The following is a 23858-nucleotide window of genomic DNA, read 5'->3' on the forward strand; positions in this document are numbered from 1 at the left end:
ATACAGGCATTTAGAAATTGTACTGATAACAAAGTTTGGATCTCAACTTGGATAGACACACATATCCTGCTGATTGACATTTCATTATATTTATCATGCAATGATGAGCCGCCATTACTTTGTTTTTGATCAGAAATATATGCAATTTGTTGTATTATTTATAAAAATGTATTGAATATTGAAATAATTATAATTTCTAAAAAAGTACACAAACAAACAATGATTGGGGATGGGGTATGGTCTTGACATTTTCCAGTAACAAGTGAGCAGTGGATTTAGTTTGATTGTAAGATGGTACTGTACACCTATGCTTGTCGTAAGAGGTGACTAAAGGGGTCGGGTGGTCAGGCTCGCTGAGTTGGTTGATGCATTTCATCGTATCCCAATTATCCCAATTAGATCAATGCTCTTGATGTCAATCACTAGATTGCCAGTTCCAGACTCGATTATTTACAGACCGCCGTCATATATATGGAATATTGCTAAATGCGACAACAAACAAAAAAGCAAAAGTGCACCTTTTTTCAAAAGATTTGTATCCATGCTTGTTCAGATAAACATGTCTGAAACTCTATTTAAACATGCTGGGCAACGGGATCTCAATGTACATTTAATCTCAAAATAGAAATGAAAATATTTCAAGAAAACAAATTTGTTAAATCAATCTCCTTATGGCGGATGTTTTGCTCGCATTCTAAAGAGAGAGTGAGTGAATATGGTATTACGCCGCTTTTAGCAATATTCCACCAATATCACGGCGGGGGGACACCACAAATGGGCTTTACACACGGTACCCATGTCGGGATTCGAGCCCGGGTTCTTCGGCGTGACCAGCGAACGCTTTAACCACTACATGTACCCGCCCGACCGCCCCAATTTGAACGAGAGAACCAGCATATGTGATCACGAAAATGAAGGCGGAGGGCAGTTTTGAATGAAGAATGATAACGACCGCTGTGTTGTGCATATTCGAGACTCTGTCGTTTCTGAGCGCCATGAGTTTCCGACTTCGGCAGTTGATCGTCATCAGCTTACAATTTGATGGTGATAATTGCCAAATACAAGAGTTCGAATTACATTTTAGGAGTTTCCAGCGTGGTATGCTCTGGTGTTACCGCTAACAGCGGAATGCCACTGCCATCACCACACTATATGCTCTTCGATAACGCCCCCTAACGTCTGGTACCCTTTCCTTCGTCTCCTAGCAGCTGCGGGGAGTAATATTGGGAGCCGATAGAGCAAGCGCACTTGGGCAGGGAAACCTGACATCCGTCAACTTGTATATAGACTGGTACCCTGCCTTTCTCATCCTTGCGGCTCTAAGCTTGTAGAGCGGCTTGTGCAAACCAGTCTAAGTTGAACCACTAAAATCGCACTTTGTCACATCACGTGACTTTTTACCCGCGTAATCCAACAATATATTGGAGGGAAATAAGGTTTGTAAGTCGACTGGATCTGACAACTATCATCGGGCTCCCAAAATCTGAGATCTTCCCTTTCAAGCCAAGATGTACGTCGTTAAACGAGGTACGTATCAATTTTAGCTGTAATGGTTTATGCATAGGTATAATTGTCGCTTTGAATAATATTCTTATATGTGATCAGCAACGTTTTGTGGTCGACAGAGCTGCACCCTTGTCTGTGTCGACGAACATTAACACAACTGAAAATATAGTCAGTATACTGAAGATAGTACCATACACTTGTATTTCAGATGGCCGTCAGGAGAAAGTTATGTTCGACAAGATCACATCCAGAATATCCAAGTTATGCTATGGTCTCAATATGGATTTTGTGGACCCGGTATGAGACTTTTTTTTTTCTTTGTCTGTTGATATATGGCGGGAACTTCAAAATTTGATTTAAAGTTTCCTATTGCTTAATGCAGTTCTATGTCATTTATGAACTAAAGATCATTAATGAACAGTCTTAATTGTTTAAGGTGTCATAATGTAGTATATATGAAAATTATTACATTTCAGTAGGTTAGATCTTTACATGTAAATTTCAGTCTCATCGAAAATGCTGTATCTAGTCTATAGATCTACCTGTCTAAAATGTCTTTATCCCAATTGCGTGGATCGATGCTCATTTGTCAATCACTGGATTGTCTGGTCCAGACTCGATTATTTACAGCTGGAATATTGCTGAGTGCGGCGTTAAACAACAAACCAAACCAAATCCATTGTGCAGAAAATAAAGTCCATAGTACATACAATGCATCCAACCTTTGTTGAAAAGTCAGGCTCATCCTCATTACTTGTTTGCTTGGAAGTCTGAGTAAACTATAGCAGTAGTGCTGTATCAAGCCCTGTGTCCATGCTGTCTACCATGATGACCCTGATGTTGCAGACCGCCATAACTCTGAAGGTCATCAGCGGCCTCTATCATGGCGTGACCACCATCGAACTCGACAACCTGGCAGCAGAAACAGCTGCTACCATGACGACAAAGCACCCCGACTATGCTCAACTGGCTGCCCGCATCGCCATCTCAAACCTGCACAAAGAGACGAAGAAAGTTTTCAGTGGTATGTTGAGAAGATTGCAGCATGACATACCTAAGGCGTCATTCTTTTTTAAATTGTATCCTCCCCCCAACCCCAATTTAAAAAAGGGTAAATAATTTCGACAGGGGGAAATATCAAAACTAACATGACATCTTTTTTTCGGTTACTTTGTCCTTTAGAACTTGTTCTTTGAACTGACAAAATAAATAGATACAACCCATTTATTCTGTCTGTACTGCATATAACTTTGAATTTCATTTTGGAATACAAGGAGAAATGAGTTTTGATGGCAAAGTTGTTTCGTTACTGCATATTTTTCATGATTTTTTTTTTATAAAATATATAGATAAATGATATTTTTATGTTCCTCCCATTTTCTCAGTACTCCGATTCAGCGGATCTGTAACCTTGTTTAAAAAAAAAGCCAAAATTTCTTCAATGTGCCCTTCATGCTAGATATGTAGACGTGTCTCTTTTTATGATTTTGTAATTTATTTGGGGATGTAAGTTCCAATATACATGTAATTATAATGTCTGAGATAATGTTACTTTCAAGGTGAATATTTTAAAGGTTTTCTAGATCTTACCAAGGGGTTAATCACCGTTAAGATACATATGGAATATATCTTCTTTGGCGCTTTCACAGAAATAACATCTTTGTTAATTATATTCATTAGGGCTGCAACGAATACACTATGATGTGAATACGATTTGTATCATGAATATAGGGTAACGAATAGGAATAATAATTCACGAATACAATAACAAGTCAGCAGTTGATGTATTATTTGTCATGTTCAGCATGTTCAGTGAGGCAACAACAAAATAAATTATTTGACATGGTTTGTTAATTTTTAATATATTATTAAATATATTATTCATTTATATACCATGTATACTGCATTTATCCAGGTACTTGTATCTGCTCAAATGCAACAATGACCAGTGACCACAATACTGTCAAATTAAATAGTATAAGAGTGTTGTCTTATGAAGAAATCTTTGCATAAAATATTTTCTTATGGTTTTTTTTTTTAATGCAAATGCATATGCTTGCATATTCGTAAATATTAGATTCTAGTGGTCACATATAACGAATTCAATTCATAAATGGATACAGTTCGATTCACCGAATACACGAGTGAATCGTAACAGCCCTAATATTCTTACTTGTTAGTATGTTACAAATAGCTTTTGACATGCTCAATGTCTTCAGCATTTAAAGGTTGTCTGTGGACAACTGAAGCTGATTGTTTTGTTTTGTCAGGCGATCTCATGTAAGAAGTATGGTTTTTGACACCTGTGTACAGAATCATTTATTAGGATTTATGTATATACCTGCTTAGAGGTCAATATCCGTCCCCAAGTTACCAACAAATGTCCATAAAAAATCCTAAATTTGAAATTAAACGTTTTCCAATTTAATAATGCTGTCAAGTTGTGACTAATGTTAGCATGGGTGAGTTCATCAGGTAAAGTCTGTTTAATGGGAATGTAAATATTTCTTTTCCAGATGTGATGGATGATTTATTCAAATGGGTGAATCCGAAAACTGGAAAAGATTCCCCAATGATAGCCGACGACATCCATGATATCATTATGAAAAATAGTGATGTAAGTCCAACCACTGATACCAGTAAAATGTCAAAGAGCCCTTGGTGTTTTTAAATTACATTAACATGTGATATTGCTGTCTCAATTCAGCCTTTTTAAAAGTTTTTACCCTAACTCGATACCATAATCTGTTGAAAATCATCGGAGCTTTTGAAGCTTTCCAGCCTTTTCTCATCCTCAAATCACATTAAAGAAATCAGTGCTTCAGTTTGCTAAGGGCATCAAGGTTGTTGACCCTTTCAAAATCAAAGAAATGGTGTTTAACAGTTGTATAACTTCACCATATTTTTACGGATGTCACGATTCTTTAATGTATCGCAAATTTATACCAAACTATTCAGACCGCCTCCGTTGTCTAGTGGATAGATAATTTTCCCAAAGAGGAATGTTGAGGGTTCGATCCCTGTCCACGTCATACCTAAAGACATTAAAAGTTGGTACTTCTTGTTATCCAGACCCATGAAGATCCGGGTTAGAATTGATCTTCAGCAACCCGTGCTTTCCGTAAAAGGCGACTATGCTTGTTGTAAGAGGCAACTAACAGGATCGGGTGGTCAAACTCACAGACTTGGTTGATGCATGTCATCGTATCCCAGTTGCGTGTATCGATGCTCATGACGTCAATCACTGGATCGTCTGGTCCAGACTCGCATATTTACAGACCGCCATCATATTGCGGGAATATTGATGAGTGCGGCGTTAAACAACAAAAACTTCTGGTCCAGACTTGATTCTTACAGATCGCTGTCATATAGCTGGAATACTGCTGAGTGCGCATAAGACAACAAACAAAACCAATTTGCAAATACCTGACCAATATTTTTCGATATATGAAATAGTTGTACAGTGACATCCCTACTATTTTCCAGCCTGACACATTGAGACCTATTAGCGATACAAACCCAACACTAATTAATCTGAACCAGGAAGTCCGACTAATGGCTGAAGGGGGAGACTGTTCTAGTTCCTTGTGTTTTGTTTTTACAGAAACTGAATTCCGCTGTGATATATGACCGTGATTTCAACTACAACTTCTTTGGGTTCAAGGTACGTTGAGATTTCATTATTTCAATCGAAGCCCAAAACATTTCAAGTCCACACACCCAAATATGTCTCTCAATATCAGTTTTAGTAGATTTGAGTGTTGGTATGTGGACTGATCACGTGAACATACTAGACTGAACAAAATTTTACTTTACTCTGGCTTTGAACTGGTGGCTTAAGTCAGAGACTATTTTTGGTTTTGAATGTCATCTTTTCAAAAGAAAAAGTAAGAAATATATATTGCAGAAATAAAAAGATCACTTTTTTAAACTGATCCATATGTTTGTTTTTAGACTCTTGAACGATCCTACCTACTGAAGATTGATGGAAAGGGTAAGTATATGGTCTAAGGGAAGCAACTCACTTCTGTCAGTTCATATTCCAAACCATCAAATCCCCTTTCATACATCTATCTATCGTAGGGACGGGCATGTAGCCTAGTGGTTAAAGCGTTTGCTTGTCGTGCCGAAGACCTGGCTTCGATTCCTGACATGGGTAAAATGTGTGTAGCCTATTTCTGGTGTACCCAGCCATAATATTGCTGCAATATTACTAAAAGTGGCGTACTCTGCTAACCCTATCTATTGTCAGAAGGGTCATGAAGATCAAGTTCAGTCCTGTACTGTAGGTACATCTATCGTAAGACGTGTCGTGAAGATCAAGTTCAGTCCTGTACTGTAGGTACATCTATCGTAAGACGTGTCGTGAAGATCAAGTTCAGTCCTGTACTGTAGGTACATCTATCGTAAGACGTGTCGTGAAGATCAAGTTCAGTCCTGTACTGTAGGCACATCTGTCATAAGACGTGTCGTGAAGATCAAGTTCAGTCCTGTACTGTACGTACATCTGTGGTAAGACGTATTGTGAAGATCAAGTTCAGTCCTGTACTGCATGTACATCTATCATAAGGTGGAGATATGTGTTACATGTTTAAAATCCGATGTTTCAGTGGCGGAGCGTCCTCAGCACATGTTGATGCGAGTCTCTGTTGGCATCCACCGAGATGACCTTGAAGCAGCCATTGAGGTACGCGCAGAAAGAGTTGATGTTGTTGAAACAGTTCGTCTCCAATAACATGCAGAGTTGATTTGTGTGTCAGATTTTGTCCATATATACTACTCAAAAGAAGTTAAAGAATACCCAGTGAAAATATTGGGTGTTCCTTGACTTATTTTGAGTAGTATATTGCTCTTTTACCAGCTTCTCCAAGGACTATTAATGTTTTTAAACAAGCTTATGAGGTTATATATGTTATGTTGTATGTTATGTTATATGTTATGGTTTAGTTTCTTGAATATCAAAATTAGTTTATTTAGAGTTTATGTGAAAGGTCAAATCTAATAATGAGCCACACCAGTCTACATGGTCAAGTAGGTTGAAAGTCACGATTTACCCGTGACGATTCCGGGATAGAATAGGTCTTCAGCAACCCATACTTGCCGTAAAGGGCGACTATGCTTGTCATAAAAGGCGACTAACGGGATCGGGTGGTCAGACTTGGGGATTTGGTTGAAACATGTCATTGATCCCAATTGCGTGGATAGATGCTCATGTTATCAATCACTGGATTTTCTGGTCCAGACTCAATTATTTACAGACTGCCGTCATATAGCTGGAATATTGCTGAATGCAGCGTTAAACAACAAACAAACAAACAAGAAACGAAAGTCGCGATCAGTTAGGAAGGATGAGGAACAGGGATATGTCAATATTATAGCAAGGTCACATGTTACAATGACCACATCTGCTGAGGCTGGTTGAATTGTAACGGATTGTGACTATTTGATGGATTGACTACACAAGTTTTTATACCAAGGTTCTGTCCGACCTCCCGTCCGAAAACTTTGTCTGCGCGATTTCTCTTAAACTATTCAGGGGGATTCATCTCAAACTTAGTACATATAATCTGTGTCATATGAAGGGGTGCAGACAAAAGAAAAAAAAAAGTTTTTATGAATTTTCCATTTTTTATTGAATTTTTCAAACCCTAACCCTATCCATTTTTTAATTTGAAACTACTGACACACTAGGTGGGTCGGGGGTATTAGTGAGCCACGCTCACTTTTGCCCTTGTTTATACTGGCTGATGTTTGATTGGTAACAGTTGAAAAATTACTACCAAGAACTGGTTTCTTTTATTTTCGAAGTGATGGTTTGATACAGACAAAAATAAACAGACCTGAGGGACGCACAATACATTCATTGTACCCAATTCATGACAAGAAATATAAAGTTCCTGTAAAAATTAAGTCATTATCAAATCTTTCTGTACATAACAGTACACTACGTCATTTTATTACTTTACAGGACCCACATATTTCCTCCAAGGACCCTTGAAATTAGTTATAGGGGGTCCTCTGGATCCCTAGTGTTGTAGGTCAAGGTGAAACCCTACCTGGTTGACGCTTGTCATTGTATATCGTTTGCGTAAATCGATGCTCATGATGTCAATCACTGGAGGGGCACGGGTGGCCCAGTCATCTAAGGCGCCGCGATTCGCTGTGCAGAGTTGTGTCCATTGGGCACGCCAGAAACCTATGATTGTGGGTTTCAAATCCCGGTTCCCCCAATTATGTTTCTAGGTTTGTCTGCACCATACCCGTGCTCGTGGCTTTCACCGAAGTGGTAAACGTCTGAGACCTGCATCACTTTGGGCTTTCCTCCCACATTAAGCTGACACGCTGTGATATAACTGGAATAATGTTAAAAGCGGCATTAAACCCAACTCACTCACTCACTCACTCACTCACTCACTCACTCACTCACTCACTCACTCACTCACTCACTCACTCACTCACTCACTCACTCACTCACTCACTCACTCACTCGATAGTATGGTCCAGACTCAAGTATTCAGAGACCGCGGGAATATTGCTGAGTGCGGCGTAAAACAACAAAAGCTTTCCGAGATAATCTATTTGGACCAAATCGTGTATTTTGATCCACTGTGAAAGATGTAGATGTTACATATAAATTGCATGAATACACTGTTATTGTTTCAGACTTACAACCTCCTGTCGGAGAAGTGGTTCACACATGCCTCACCGACTCTGTTCAATGCTGGCACACGTAGACCACAGCTCTCCAGGTAATGTATGTTGTGTAACACTGAAGTGATATTGAGCTTAGTGTCAGGTGTTTCTGCAAATTTGGTAATATTGAAAAGTGTTGTCAGTAGCCACGATGGTTGATAAAAGTCATGAAAATGTCCCAAAATTGGCTCTAGCAAAATTATTATTGTTGGGATGCCAGTTGCTCATAAGAAGGTAAAACTGCCTTGTCTCTTCACTGTAGGTAAACATCTTTCAGTTCACATTCAGTGTTAAAATATCCATTACTCGGTGATACAAGGTCTCTGATTGGTTGTTAGGTTGAAACAGTCCAGCCATTCTATTGATGGAGAGTGTAGATGGGGTCCTTACTGGTACTGTTAACATACACTTTTTCACAGTATTTTACTTTTTTTACCCCACCGGTTACTCCAAAGCTTAACATCTGTCTTCATTTAATTGTAAGGAGCAAATGCACTTGACTGACACGGATGAATACTATGTATTTCAGCTGTTTCCTGCTGACCATGGATTCTGACAGCATTGATGGAATCTATGACACATTGAAGAAATGTGCTCTCATCTCCAAGTCTGCCGGAGGGATCGGTCTCAACGTCCATTGTATCAGATCGACTGGCAGCTATATTGCAGGCGTGAGTACACACACACCATTTAAAATTGCCGGCTTTCAGCTTGTCTTTTAAAATGGGAGTCATGTTTGTTTATAGTCAAATTCACAGTTAAGGTAGTCATGTATTGACTTTTAATCTGAGATATTGACAATAAAACAGCATAAATATTCTGTTATTATGAAGAGAGAAATCTGTTAGTATCCCTTTGTTTTTGAAGAAATTAGTACTGACTGATAAAAGTGTCAAATATGTCTCATTGAACCCAATGTTGTGTCTCCAGACTAATGGTACTTCCAACGGCCTCATCCCCATGTTGAGGGTGTACAACAACACCGCCCGCTACGTGGACCAAGGAGGCAACAAGGTAACCAGCTACTGGAGACGAGTGGGCAACAGTAGTACCTTGCAGGTTTAGTTCCTGGTTTCAATAGTCTTAGGATGGACCGGCTCCAGCCTGCAGATTTGCCATCTACATCTTGCACAGGGAAAGCAGACTTGTGTTATTTAACCCTGACAATTGGGTAACAGCAAAACCGAAACATGGAATGGTTGGGAACCATGGTTACAGTAATATCGAACAAGACTCTTAGCTTGTCATGCAACTCACTGTTATTTAAAGCAACCACGGTCAGATTACCGCTATTGACACCTTGAAACAAACTTTAGTGGATAGAGAATGGATACATATATCATAAATACTTTGACTCGTTAAGTCATATTTGTTGGGGTGCTGGTGGGGTAGTCTAGTGGTTAAAGCGTTTGCTCGTCACGCCGAAGACCCTGGTTCGATTCCCCACATGGGTACAATGTGTGAAGCCCATGATATTGGTGAAATATTGCTAAAAGTGGCGTAAAACCATACTCACTCACTCATAGTTGTTGAAGTTCGACGATTCTATGTCAACATGTAGTTCTCGCAATCACATGCACAGGAGCCTTGGCGGTGACTGGTCAAACTGTGAAAATAATAACCGGCAATAGCAATCAGCTGCACCGAAATGCTACTCTTAGCTGCAACTAAAATAACAAGATATTGGAATATATTATTGCGTACTATCCTCTAGAAAATACGGTAAATCCCTGCTAATAGTAATTAGGATTCGATAGGACACACATAGCTTAAGCAGTGTTTGAAATCAAGCATGGAAATAAAGGGGTTCTTCTCATTATGTGATTTGTAGGGGATCCCTGGATTCAAATATTAAAGCAACTCTCGAGGACACTAAATCCCTTAACACTAGGGCCGTTCTGAGTCACTCGAGTATTCGGTGAATCGAACCGTATCCCTTCATGAATTGAATTTGTTACTTGTGGTCACCAGAAGCGAATATTTACCCAAACAAATTTTTTAAAAGGGTGTTTTTTACTTGAAGTTGTCTGTTATTTATCAAAGCAAGATATGCGAAATGGAATATATACAAGCCTGTCTGTTGGTCATCTACAACTCCATCCCAGTTAAACGACTTATTGTCCGAAACGCTCATCAATTATTTGAACCCCACAGGTGATTGTAGCAAGCAATCACTGTAATTTTCACTGAATCAAATGAATAATACCTCAACTGCTGACTTGTTGTATTCTTGAATAACTTATATTCAATACCCTATATTCGTGATACATATTGTATTCGCCTCATAGTGTATTCGTCCCAGCCCTACTAAACACTGGCAAGTATGTAGATAATGATACATTCATTGATTGGTCGATCTTGTAGAGACCAGGTGCGTTCGCCATCTACCTGGAGCCATGGCACTCGGACATCTTCGAGTTCCTGGATTTGAAGAAGAACGTCGGGAAGGAGGAGACGAGGGCCAGGGATCTGTTCTACGCGATGTGGCTGCCCGATCTGTTCATGGAGAGGGTGGAACAGAACGCCGAGTGGTCCTTGATGTGTCCCCATGAATGCCCGGGGCTCGCTGATGTTTGGGGGGATGAGTTTAAGAAGCTCTATGAGGGGTAAGTGGCTCTCAAGATGCTCGGACAAAATGGTGTTTGAACTGGACACTGCCTAGCCACTTAGCCAATCAAAATGTTCGGCTCAGCTGAAGCACTAGAAGGGAGGCAACTCAAAACCCTGATTGCGTTGATAAAATTTGATATGCAGTCAATTGTGTGCCGTGTCAGTTATGGCACGGTGGATGAAAATAGTTATGTTTTCACTTCGAATTGGAGTTTGTTTAGTGAAACAATGACTAAAGCAAACATTTAACTAGACTAACATATAGTCTCTGAAATGAACATATCGTACAGAAAAAACAGTTGCTCAGTTATCTTAATAAAAATATAATAAAAAGGGAGCCCAGTGATTCTCTTCATTTTCAGATACTGCAGTAATCTAGACTTGCCAAACATTCTAGACTTGCATGGGCTGTAGTTGATAAATTTGTATCAGGGTCTGTAAGACAGACTAACATTTAACATAAGAATCGTTATTTCTTACTTGTGATTAGTGTGATTTTTGTGTGTACCATCCCACCACTAATATACTACTCAAAAGAAGTTAAGGAACCCCCGATTCTTTCATATTACTATAGTTAATCTGTAATGCCATGACAGATTAACTTCTACAATTTGAAAGAACTGGGTGCTCCTTAACATCGTTTGAGTAGTATATATAGCTGAAACATTTTTGAAATGACATGAATCCCTAACTCACTCGAAGCGGTGTTATACCCTGCTCGCTCACTCACTCACTCACTCACTCACTTTTCCTTGGGTACGAGACCGCCTCTGGTCTAGTGGTAGAGTGGAAGGTCCGAGGTTTGATCCCCAGCCGCGTCATACCAAAAGATGTTAAAAGATGGCACTTGTTGTTACCCTGCCTGGTGCTCGGCATTAAGGGGCTAAAACAAGGACTGGTAGGCTCAGAGTCAGTATACTGTGTCTGAGTGGGGTGTTCATGTTAAAACTGTGGCATGATATCTCAGCACGATAAAAAACGACATTGGTTTGAACTAGTACAATCAGATACACACGCACACGCACACGCACACGCACGCACACTCACACTCATATCGCTATATAAGTGCAATAATCTTGGATTTGAGTTAAACCCCATTTCACCTCACTTCCTCAGGTACGAGAAGGCTGGCAAGACTCGCAAGGTGATCAAGGCTCAGCAGTTGTGGTACGCCATCATCGAGTCTCAGACGGAGACCGGCACGCCCTACATGCTGTACAAGGACCACTGCAACAGGAAGAGCAACCAGCAGAACCTGGGCACCATCAAGTGCAGCAATCTGTGTACGGAGATCGTGGAGTACAGCGCCCCGGATGAGGTGAGTTGCACTGCACCCGCTGTGGGGAATCGGGAGAATTAGTTCCCTGCAACCTATGCTTGTTATACGCGAAGACTCAAACGATCAGGTGGTTAGAAGGCTTGGTGTCTTATTTGAGTCATCGCATCACCAGTCTCAGTAATTCACGCTAGTCTGCTAGCCTGAGACTAGTAAATTGTGCTGATGACAAGTAAAATCCAAAGAGGGTAGTTATCATTGACTTGTAGTATTTGAGGGATAGGATTTTGAACCAGTTCTCAACGCTTCAGTTGTGCTACAAATTGGAACTGTATGAAACCGATAAAAAAAATGTAAACATAGTAAACACGTATGTTTTGTTCAAGCTACAGACAAGTGAAATAAGAATTACACTGGTCTTTAACAAACCCTGAATTTCTAAGGTTGACATTGCCAGGGGTATCTGATCCTGACTGGATTATTTACTGGCTGTCTTCATATAACTAACTGCTTCAATATTACTGAGTGTGACGTCAAAGAACAATCACAAATACACAAAGACTATAAAAGTCACCAGGTACTTGCAAGAACATTCTCAAACAAAATGAGTAAACATGATTTGTTTTCTTTCTTTGTTATACAGGTTGCTGTGTGCAATTTGGCTTCAATAGCCCTTAACATGTATGTGAAACCAGACCGAACATACGACTTTGGCAAACTGCGGGCGGTGACCAAGGTTGCTGTGAGGAATCTGAACAAGATCATTGATGTCAACTATTACCCAGTCATAGAGGTGGGCAGATTTAAAAACTTACAGTTGGTCTTTCATGACAACTGACAATTACTGTCAAGTCTTATATTCATTGTTAAACGTAGTTAACCCATAAGTCTTAGTGATGTGGCTGAATAAAAAGTGTTTGAAGTTTAGCCTGTCTTATACCTCTGAGTATGGCAGGACCCCGTGAAGATTCCGGGGTAGAATAGGTCTTCAGCAACCCATACTTGCCGTAAAAGGCAACTATGCTTGTCGTAAAAGGCGACTAACGGGTTCAGGTGGTCAGGCTTCCTGACGTGGTTTATACATGTCATCGATCCCAATTGCGTGGATTGATGCTCATGATGTCAATCACTGGATTGTCTGGTCCAGACTCGATTATTTTACAGACCGCCATCATTTAGCTGGAATATTGCTGAGTGCGGCATTAAACAACAAACAAACAAAAGAGTATGGCAGATTGGTGATCAGTTATTTAGAGGCTGACACAAAAGCGGATTTTATGTTTGCAGTGGAGAGCAACATTAGCTCATTCAATAACCTTTTTTCCCAAAATAGATGGGTCATTATAAAACATCCAACCTCTTTTGCTCCTGATAAATAAACAGATATAAAATTTGAAAATTCTTTTTATTGATTTAGCAAGAAATATCTAAACTTGACATTGTCTGAAACATGAAAGATACAGATATTGACATAAAGAGGATACCTATTTTGATAATGACCCATATGTACATTTCCAATTATAAGCAAAAATAGAAAGACTTCATCTAAAGTTGTCTACATTTCCTGCAGACCCTGATTGCTACAACTGTACAATGCAATCGATACTTCATCACTTGTTGTAGGTAATCTGTAATCATGAAGATATCGGGGTAGAATACTTGCTGTAAAAGGTGACTGCTTGTCGTAAAAGGCGACTAACGGGATCGGGTGGTCAGGCTCGCTGACTTGGTTGATGCATGTCATCGATCCCAATTGCGTGGATCGATGCTCATGATATCAATCACTGGATTGTCTGGTCCAGACTCGATTATTTACAGACCGCCGTCATATAGCTGGAATATTGCTGAGTGCGGCGTTAAACAACCAACCAACCAACCAATGTAATCATGGCTTCTGTATCTCAAACATACAAATCTGTAGTACCGTATATGACCGCGGATAAGCCGACCCCGTAGATAAGCCGAGGTGTTAATTTGACCATTGAAATACGAAAGAAAATGATATGACCCGCAGATAAGCCGAATCAGGAATTGAAAGACAAAAAACACTGCGAAGTCGGACTGAAAGACATGTGCCGGTACTCGCAGATATTCAAAAATATAAGATGAAAAACGTTGTAATTATATTGAAAAAGTCATTATTATTTCTAATAAAGATTTAACAAACCAGTCATCCACTTTCATAATGTGGGAAGCTGTTTCTCGTGTTTTTTTAAAATCTCATAATGATCGTTATATGTTGCCATCAACAACCAAGCGCCATTTTGTGAGTCGGTGTATATAGAATTATGAACCCGTGAGAAAATATATCAGCTGGAGCGAAGACTCGCAGTTTGAATTCAGCATCGTAAGCATGGCGTTTTCGTTTAAAACTCATGATGAAAACGTCAGTCAGTAAAAATATACCAACTTTTATAACCCCCTTTACACCACTATTGTATGTTAATCCAATTGAATTAAATAAACTATCATACTATAAACACATTAAATGACCATCACTTACTCACAGGCTTTTCCAGTTTATTAAACTAATCTCTCGAAAACAAAGGAATTAAGCCCCTATTCCCAACACGATCGCTAAGCACCCACAACTTGAAAATGTTTGTGTAAACAACCTGACAATACCAATCGGCCTGTTATTATCAATGCTCATTTCCTTGTGTACCGTGTTGCTTTAAACAACAGGAAGCAATCACAGTGGTCACCGTTTGTGACGTCACAGGAAACAGCTGATCACATGTTTTTGCAAATGGCGAATGGAATAACTCGCCGATACAGTTGTTTATTTGCCTCTTTCAATAAAGGTAGACACTTGTTCACTATCAGTTTATGAACTTTGCAAAACGTACATAATAGCTATTGGCGATTTTATCTGGGGATTATATATTATAGCTGTGAATTACATATATTGTTACATGTAAAGATTGTGGAGTTTACGAAGAACGATAAACTTTGAACATTCAATTGAAAACTTATTATGGGAAGTAGTAACATGCATAACATTTTTTTAATAATGACAACATTGGTGTATAATAATAACTTTATTGATAATTTATATAACAAAAATGGCTCTAGTCGTGGCAACTTCCAAACTTTCGGGAAGTTGTAATCTATCGGACCGTCATTCAGGCGATGTTTCTGACAGATCACGATCTGAAAAATACTATCATGAAAGTGTATCCCGTGGATAAGCCGACCCCTTTCTACAGAATCTTTTTTCTGGTCCTCAAAATTCGGCTTATACGCGGTCATATACGGTACAAGAGCACAATCAAATATTGCACAACAGACATGACAAATGGACTTTAGTTCTTTTTTTATTAATGACATCATTTCTACAAAAAGGCACAAAACTCCAACTTCCGCCATCGTCCAATTGGCCTGGGAGTTCAAGGGCTGGCTGATGCTTTCATCCTGATGCGCTACCCCTTTGAGAGTGATGAGGCACAGCTACTGAACAAGGAGATCTTTGAACACCTCTACTTCGCTGCCCTGGAGGCTAGCTGTGAACTGGCGGAGAGAGATGGGCCGTATCAAACATACGAGGGATGCCCTGTCAGCAAGGGGGTATGTGAATTAAACTGTTTACTGCTGTGTATGGGTCGAAACCTATCAAATTAAAAAAAACATAATTAAAAATTCAGAATTTTGTTCTGATCCCTATTTTCTTAAATTTGTTGGTGTTTTAACATAAATAATGTAAAATTTAGCATTAAATCATCCTGATCTAGAATCTAGATAAATTCTTACCTGTGAAGATTCAGGTTAGAATAGGTCTTCAGTAACCCATGCTTGCTATAAAAGGCGATTATGCTTGTAGAAGCGACCATCGGGATCGGGTGGTCAGGCTCGCTGTCTTGGTTGATGCATGTCATTGTATCTCAATTACGTAGATCGATTCTCATATTAATCACTGGATTGTCTGGTCCAGATTATTTACAGACTGCCGTCATATAGCTAAAATTTTGCTGAGTGTGGCGTTAAACAGATCAATTCTTGTACTGTGATGTAACCTGATTACACCACAATCCACAACACAATTCACTCAGCAGAGAGCATAATCGTACTTGTTGGTTTCCTCTGGGTCTAAGACCTGATTCACTTCCATCCTCCCACATTCATTTGATACGGCATGAAGTCACTGAAATACTGTTTAAAACAGTGCAAGCCAAACCCTCTCACTGTTGACATGACCATGTATGTTGCTGTCTCGTTGCAGGTGTTGCAGTTCGACATGTGGAATGTGAAGCCAGTCACCAAACTTGACTGGACAAGTCTTAGAGCCAAAATTGCCAAGTAAGTTTAAATTCTTCACTTGCTTGCAACTCACATGCTTCTCGTCAAGGACTACTCACATCACTGGATTTTTTTACGAAGGGGTGACTATTGGTCTGGAAATCGTTATTGCGATAACTATTGATAGTGAATGAAATCATTGCGATAACTATTGATATTGCAAGCAACTATTGCGATAAATATTGATAGTTTTTCAGTGTATTATTTTAGATGGATTTTAGAGTTGAATTAAACCTTGGAACTGAAGTTTCCTTTGAATGTGATAACCATAACAACAAATAAAAAGTAAAGTTTGAGATATGACTGATTTGTTTTTCTTTACCCTAATATTTTAAGAAAAAGAAACATCCACATTACCATGTGTAAATTACTACCACTCATGATCAAAAGAAAAAAACAAATATGAACAGCATTGCATGTATTTTAGTGATGTGGTAAATACAATCAAAACTATCAATATTCCTAACTGAAATCAATACTATTGATTGGAAACTGATTAAACAAATGATTTATTGACTTTAAGTGCTTACCAATAGCAATATATCGATATTTCGATTTATCGTGACACTGATGTCACAATTATTGATACTAATTCCTGTTTATGTGCAGGCATGGTGTCCGGAACAGTCTTCTGTTGGCTCCTATGCCCACGGCCTCCACGGCTCAGATCCTGGGCAACAACGAGTCCATCGAAGCCTACACCTCCAACATCTACACAAGGAGGGTCCTGTCTGGGGAGTTCCAAGTATGTCCTCGTCATCTGCATGATGTCAGATTCACATGGCACTCTTGGACCCTGTGCTTTAAAGAGAAATTTGAAAGTTCGGGGGTTCGATCCCCGGCCAAATGCCAAAAGATGTTTAAAGATGATACTTGTGGTTACCCTACCTAATACTTGGCATTGAGGGAATAAAACAAGGACTGGTTGGCTCGGAGTCCAGATACTGTGTCTGAGTGGGGTATCCATGTTAAAATGTGGCATGGTATCTCAATGAGTTAGCAGGGGGGTCGGGTAGCCTAGTGGTTAAAGCGTCAGCTCGTCACGCCGAAGACGCAGGTTCGATTCCCGACATGGGTACAATGTGTGAAGCCCATTTCTGGTGTCTGGATATTGCTGGAATATTGCTAAAAGCGGCGTAAAATCAAACTCAATCAATCAGTCAATCAATCAAGAGTTAGCACCATAAAACTTGTGTTGATCCCGACTAGTACAAGCCTGAAAACACATGTTTATGAACATCACTATAGAAGTGGTATAATCTTGGACACAAAGTTTTTCAACTCACCGTTAATAACGCTGTTCAAATGAATAAGGCATTTTGGTGTGACTTTAACGAGTTGTTGTCTGCTTGGTCAGGTGGTGAACCACCATCTCCTGAAGGACCTGACGGAGAGGGGACTGTGGAATGATGAAATGAAGAACAAGATGATTGCCAGTGGAGGCTCTATCCAGGTAACAGCTGTCGCAATTTGCTTACCTCACATAGTGATACATATTGCAGTACTTGCACGATGTTTGTGTAAAACTTTCCATGTTCCAACCAGTTTCTGTTAAGTTTTATTGCTTGACTGATTAATTTAGGCCTTTTTCAAAGTATTGGTTTATGGGATCCTCCAACCCGCAATACTGATCAAATGGGGGAAAAAAACATATAAAAAAATGTTATTTCCATGAAATGGGATGTTTTTTTGTTTTGCTCAGCAAAACCTTCAGATCTATCTTGAAAACCTAAACCAAAATGTGATAGACGTGAAAGTCTTTGGGTTATTTTTATCTGTAACGATTTTCTGCAGGGTATTGAGGAAATCCCTAAAGACCTGAAGGATCTGTACAAGACCGTGTGGGAAATCTCCCAGAAGACCGTCATCAAGATGTCAGCTGACCGGGGCGCATACATCGATCAGAGTCAGTCACTCAACATACACATCGCGGAGCCCAACTACGGCAAACTCACCAGCATGCACTTCTATGCATGGAAAATGGTATGTCATCTTTGTGTCAGTCTAGTCGATGCAGACTTTGAATTATGTTCTGTCAATTTTCTTGTACTCTGTTGAATACCCCATGTTTGTCTAAAGAATCCCCCAGGGACCGCTTCCGTGGTCTTGTGGTAGAGCATCTGCCCGGAGAGCGGAAGGTCCAGGGTTCGATCCCCGACCGCGTCATACCAAAAGACGTTAAAAGATGGTACTTGTTGTTACCCTGTCTGGCGCTCGGCATTAAGAGGCTAAAACAAGTGCTGGTCGGTGGTACTGAGTGGGGTATTCATGTTCAACTGCGGCATGGTATCTCAGTGAGCTAGCACTATAAATCGGCATCAGTCTGGACTAGTACAAGCAGCCACACAAACACACACACGTACATGCACGTCGCTATATAAGTGCAAAAATCTTGGACGCGACCTTAAACCCCATTTCACCTCACCACCCACCTCTAAAGAATCCAACATAAAGAATCTTCACGAACCCACGCTTATCGTAAGAGGCTACTTATGGGATCAGGTTTGCTGACTTGGTTGATGTATGTCATCGAATCCCAAGTGCATATATCCTTGCTCATGATATCAGTCACTGGATTGTCTGATCCAGATTCAATTATTTACAGGCTGCTGTCATATATCTGGAATATTTCAGAGTGTGGCGTTAAACAACAAACAAATGAAACCATCATTCCTCAGCACAATTTTGTAGACTCGGACTCGTAAATTTACCAGAATTTCGAAGGATGTCAACCATGTTTCTCTTTCTCCACAGGGTTGCAAGACGGGCATGTACTACTTGAGGACAAAGGCTGCTGCGGCTGCCATTCAGTTCACTGTCGACAAGTCCAAGTTGAAACCGCAGCAAAAGGAGACAAAAGAAGAAAATAAGGAGGACAATATGGCTGCCATGGTGTGCTCGCTTCAGAACAAGGATGAGTGCCTCATGTGCAGCGGTTAGAGTCCGGGAACTCGTTGACCGTATCTCCAAAAGACCCCGTAATTGTACATAACTGCAATCAGTGACTTCAGTGACAAGACCCAGAGCCCAGAGATTAGTAAATCTACCTTACATGCTTAAGGTCAAATCAAACTCATTTTAGTTTATATAATGTTTTCACTTTTGACAAATTTAGTGTAAAGAAACAGTTAGTTTTGTGCTTTAAATGTGACCTGAATATGAAAAAAACAAAATATGGTGAGGCAAGGTGATGCATAGTTTTTCTTGCACACTAACACTACCAATGATGAAGTGCCTTATCGAGTATTGTCAAGTGCTTTATTTATTTTCCTGAAAATTAAAAAAATACCAAAATGGATGGGCAAGGTGACTCATAAATATTCTTGCACACTAACACTGCCAATGATGAAGTGCCTTATCGAGTTGTCAAGTGCCTTATATATATTTTCTTGAAAATAAAACAAACCAACAAATGATTGGGCAAGGTGACACATTTTCTTGCACACTAACACTGCGAATGATCAAGTGCCTTGTGTCCTGTGTTCTTTCTTATCAGTTCCTCTCCAGCATTGTCTTCATGTTCTTACACAACTTTGGGGGCACGGGTGGCCCAGTCGTCTAAGGCGCCGCAATTCGCTGTGCAGAGTTGCGTCCCTTGGGCACGCCAGAAACCTATGATTGTGGGTTCGAATCCCGGTTCGCCCCGATTATGTTTCTAGGTTTGTCAGCACCATACCCGTGCTCTTGGGTTTCACCGAAGTGGTAAACGTGTGACCTGCATCACTTCGGGCTTTCCTCCCACATTAAGCTGACATGCCGCGATATAACTGGAATACTGTTAAAAGCGGCGTTAAACCCAACTCACTCACTCACTCTTACACAACTTCCAACAGCAATGTGACCTGTTACCAGGTGATTTCCAATTAGAATTTTATAGGTTAACCCAGTACTTGATTATTACAAATATGGTTTCAACAGTCTCTACTGCCACATTACAGACTGTTCATGATAGAGGGGTGGTTGGGTCGCCTAGAGTGTGCGCTCGTCACGTCGAAGACCCGGGTTTGATTCCCTACATGGGTACAATATGTGAAGCCCATTCCTGGTGTTCCCCACCGTGATATTGCTGGAATCTTGCAAAAAGCGGCTTAAAACTCTGATAGAAAATGACAATTTGACACTGTTTCACAGGTCTGTGTTGATCACATAATATTGTACTTGTAAAATGGCTGCACTATTCCATTTTACAAATATGAATTTCATTGTAGATACATTGCATTCGTTCCTGTCAGGTGTTACCGTGGTTACTGTGTTCAGGTTGTAGTTCTTCATGCTGCATTTAGATCCCAATCCTCAAATAGAGCATTTCTTTAACATGTTTAATGTGTTCATTATGACGAACCAGTCAACTCAGACTGAACATAGTCATTATCTCGAGGGCATCCTAGTTCCATCTGATTTAATGTACATTTATGTACCACAAACAAATCAAAGAACGCATTACATTTAAGAATTGATGTTATAAGTCTTTTCAGTCATTTGTCATTTGTCATTCTTCAATCACTTGTGGAAGTGTTGTGGACAGGTAGCAGGCATTGAAGATTTCTGCCACTGAAGGTCATGTGTCAATGTATGTGATAATGAGCTTTTGTTGGTTACTATTCTTGAGTTCATAATGTTAGTTGCAAAATGTTAAAGAGTCATATTCAATAAGGATTTGCTTGAAAGTGCTTGTCCCAAGGCATGCAGGAAACATGGATCCGTGTCACTGACTTCACATTGAGTAGTTTATCAGTTAGCCATTTGACATTCCTTTTGGATAAAAATTTCATTAAGACCATTCATCAATCACCAATCATATGTTCTTGCAGAGATGTTATCAGAATGTGTTGCCGTGGTTAGAACAGGTCCCTAGCATCCTGTGCTTGTTGTGAGAGGTGTTAAATAACAAACACAACATTGTGTGTCAGGTTAAATGCAGGGCCCTACATCACATTTGGCTAAAATACCCAGAAAAACATGTTTCAGGTATTCGCCAGTTGTTTCACTTGTGACCCAAATGTTTTATCACAGCTGGAAGCCATCAGTGAATCCATATTTAGCATTAAGACAAAAAATCCTTTTTTCACATATTGCTGTAGCTGTGGTGACCTACAAATTTGAGAAATTATTTTAATTTACATGTCCTTAACAGCCATCTGCAACGAATAATCCGCTGACTCGTATCTGGTGGGTCCATACGGTTGACCTTGGTCGTAGTTCCATACGGTTTGACCTTGGTTGTAGTTCCAAACGGTTGACCTTGGTCATGTTCCATACGGTTGACCTTGGTCACAGTTCCATACGGTTTGACCTTGGTTGTAGTTCCATACGGTTGACCTTGGTCATAGCTCCATACGGTTGACCTTGGTTGTAGTTCCATACGGTTTGACCTTGGTCACAGTTCCATACGGTTTGACCTTGGTCGTAGTTCCATACGGTTTGACCTTGGTCTTAGTGCCAATATGTCTGAACTCCCCTTCAACACATGATTGTCATAGCTATAGTGCTACTTTGTGAAACAGGTTCCCATATTGTAATTGACATGCTCATCCTAATTTCTTGGGACGATTTGTTCATTAACTTCGACACCATCATAATACTTGTATGTGTTTACTGGTATATTTCCTCAATGAATATTATACTCCAGGGTTTTATGCTTTTTTTTATGCTTCACCAGTGTTTTTGTGTCATGGTCATTACATTTAAAAAAACTTTATTCCACTGCAGATTTCTATATAAAGTCTTACGCTGTTACGTAAACTTTACACAGTGTCTTCAGCCACTGACTTGTCATGTCAATATGGGGCATTGGTCATAACCTGTACACAATGTCTTCAGCCACTGACTTGCCATGTCAATATGGGGCATTGGTCAAGTCTTTTCTAGAAGGTTGTGGAGTTACACGGCTAGAAGAGGTCATGTTGATGGATCAGGTGGTCAGGCTCAGTGACTTGGTTAATGGTATGTAAACATTCCCAGATGATTGGATTGTTGCTCATAATATCAATCACTGGACTTCCTGGTCCAGACTTGGTTATTTACAGGCCACTGTCATACAGTTGGAATATTGCTGATTGTGGTGTTAAACAAACGACAATTGAAAAGGGAAGCTATTTCTGTAAGTGAACATTGTTAAAGTTTGACTGTTGCTATTGTTATTGATTTGTTACATCCAATCTGTGCAGACTAATATTATCATGTTTGGTATCTGATAATATCAAATTGATGTGAGTGATTAGCCAGTTTGGCAACGTCCTTGTCCATGAATGTCCACCCCTGTACATAGAACCAATGTACAGACTCGCCTTGCTTTGTTGTACACTTTTTACCTGTACTGCATACTTCTGTCTGTATAACTGCTTCCTTCAGTGCAATAAATAAACTGAGGAACCTTGGCGTTACTTCTGTGTTTACCCGGACCGCCTCTGTGGTCTAATGGTAGAGTGTCCGCCCGGAGAGCGGAAGGTCCAGGGTTTGATCCCGGGCCGCATCATACAAAAAGACGTTAAAAGATTGTATTTGTTGTTACCCTGTCTGGCGCTCGGCATTAAGGGGCTAAAACAAGGACTGGTCGGCTCGGAGTCAGTATACTGTGTCTGAGTGGGGTATTCATGTTAAACTGCGGCATGGTATCTCAGTGAGCTAGCACTATAATCGGCATCAGTCCGGACTAGTACAAGCAGCCACACACACATACATGTGCATGCACGTCGCTATTTAAGTGCAATAATCTTGGACGCGACGTTAAACCCAATTTCACCTCACCTCACCTCTGTGTTTACCCCTCCCACAAAGTGGGGCAGAGGATGTAGGAATGGGTGTCCTCAGTCCGCTTCTCAATAGGGACGGGGGCGGTCGGGTAGCCTAGTGGTTAAAGCGTTCGCTCGTCACGCCGAAGACCCGGGTTCGATTCCCGACATGGGTACAATGTGTGAAGCCCATTCCTGGTGTCCCCTGCCGGGATATTGCTAAAAGCGGCGTAAAACCATACTCAGTCAGTCAGTTAGGCTCAATGGGGACAACTTAGTTTTAAAGTTCGAGAAATGATCTTACTTGTCATGGTCGTAAATACCGTATTCGATGTAATAAGCGCCCATGGCTCTCAAAATTAGAAATAGGGGACTCATTAGAATGTTTCTTTTTCACCAAAATACTAGAGTTGAAAGATAAATTTCGTGGTTTATGCTGACAGCCTGAAATGTTTATATACGACAGATATATTTTTCCAGAATTTAATTGCCCATAATTAAGGGTTCATATAATACACGAGTGCGTATTATACACGAATAAACAAGTCTTGTGTACATTGATCAATTGGAAGGGGTGCTAATTGGGATTGTTCACAAGCCAATATATTAATAAATATCGCCGTGGGCGCTTATTACGTCGAATACGGTAAGTTTGAAAATTGGTACCATAAATCATTTATTTACCGAGTTAAGGCCCTTGCTCTGGGCTTGTCAACTTGGTGCAAACTGGTGAACTGGGGACAAGT

General features: G+C 40.1%; 1 protein-coding gene across 1 annotated transcript; it reads left to right on the top strand.

Moving 5' to 3' along the window:
- The first annotated feature begins 1407 nt into the window (after window positions 1-1407).
- LOC124117498 (ribonucleoside-diphosphate reductase large subunit-like) lies at window positions 1408-22753 on the top strand. The gene is made up of 19 exons (XM_046479425.2): window positions 1408-1527; window positions 1715-1803; window positions 2353-2530; window positions 4023-4123; window positions 5111-5170; window positions 5461-5500; window positions 6117-6193; window positions 8170-8255; window positions 8729-8870; window positions 9130-9213; window positions 10564-10805; window positions 11926-12127; window positions 12729-12878; window positions 15431-15652; window positions 16305-16381; window positions 16991-17126; window positions 17739-17834; window positions 18176-18364; window positions 19136-22753. Exons 1-19 carry the CDS (start codon window positions 1509-1511, stop codon window positions 19319-19321), a joined length of 2376 nt encoding a protein of 791 aa, XP_046335381.2. The 5' UTR covers window positions 1408-1508; the 3' UTR covers window positions 19322-22753.
- The last annotated feature ends 1105 nt before the right edge of the window (window positions 22754-23858 follow it).

This window comes from Haliotis rufescens, unplaced genomic scaffold, assembly GCF_023055435.1.
Source record: "Haliotis rufescens isolate VD_foot unplaced genomic scaffold, xgHalRufe1.0.p SCAF_7, whole genome shotgun sequence".
Lineage (NCBI taxonomy): Eukaryota > Metazoa > Mollusca > Gastropoda > Lepetellida > Haliotidae > Haliotis > Haliotis rufescens.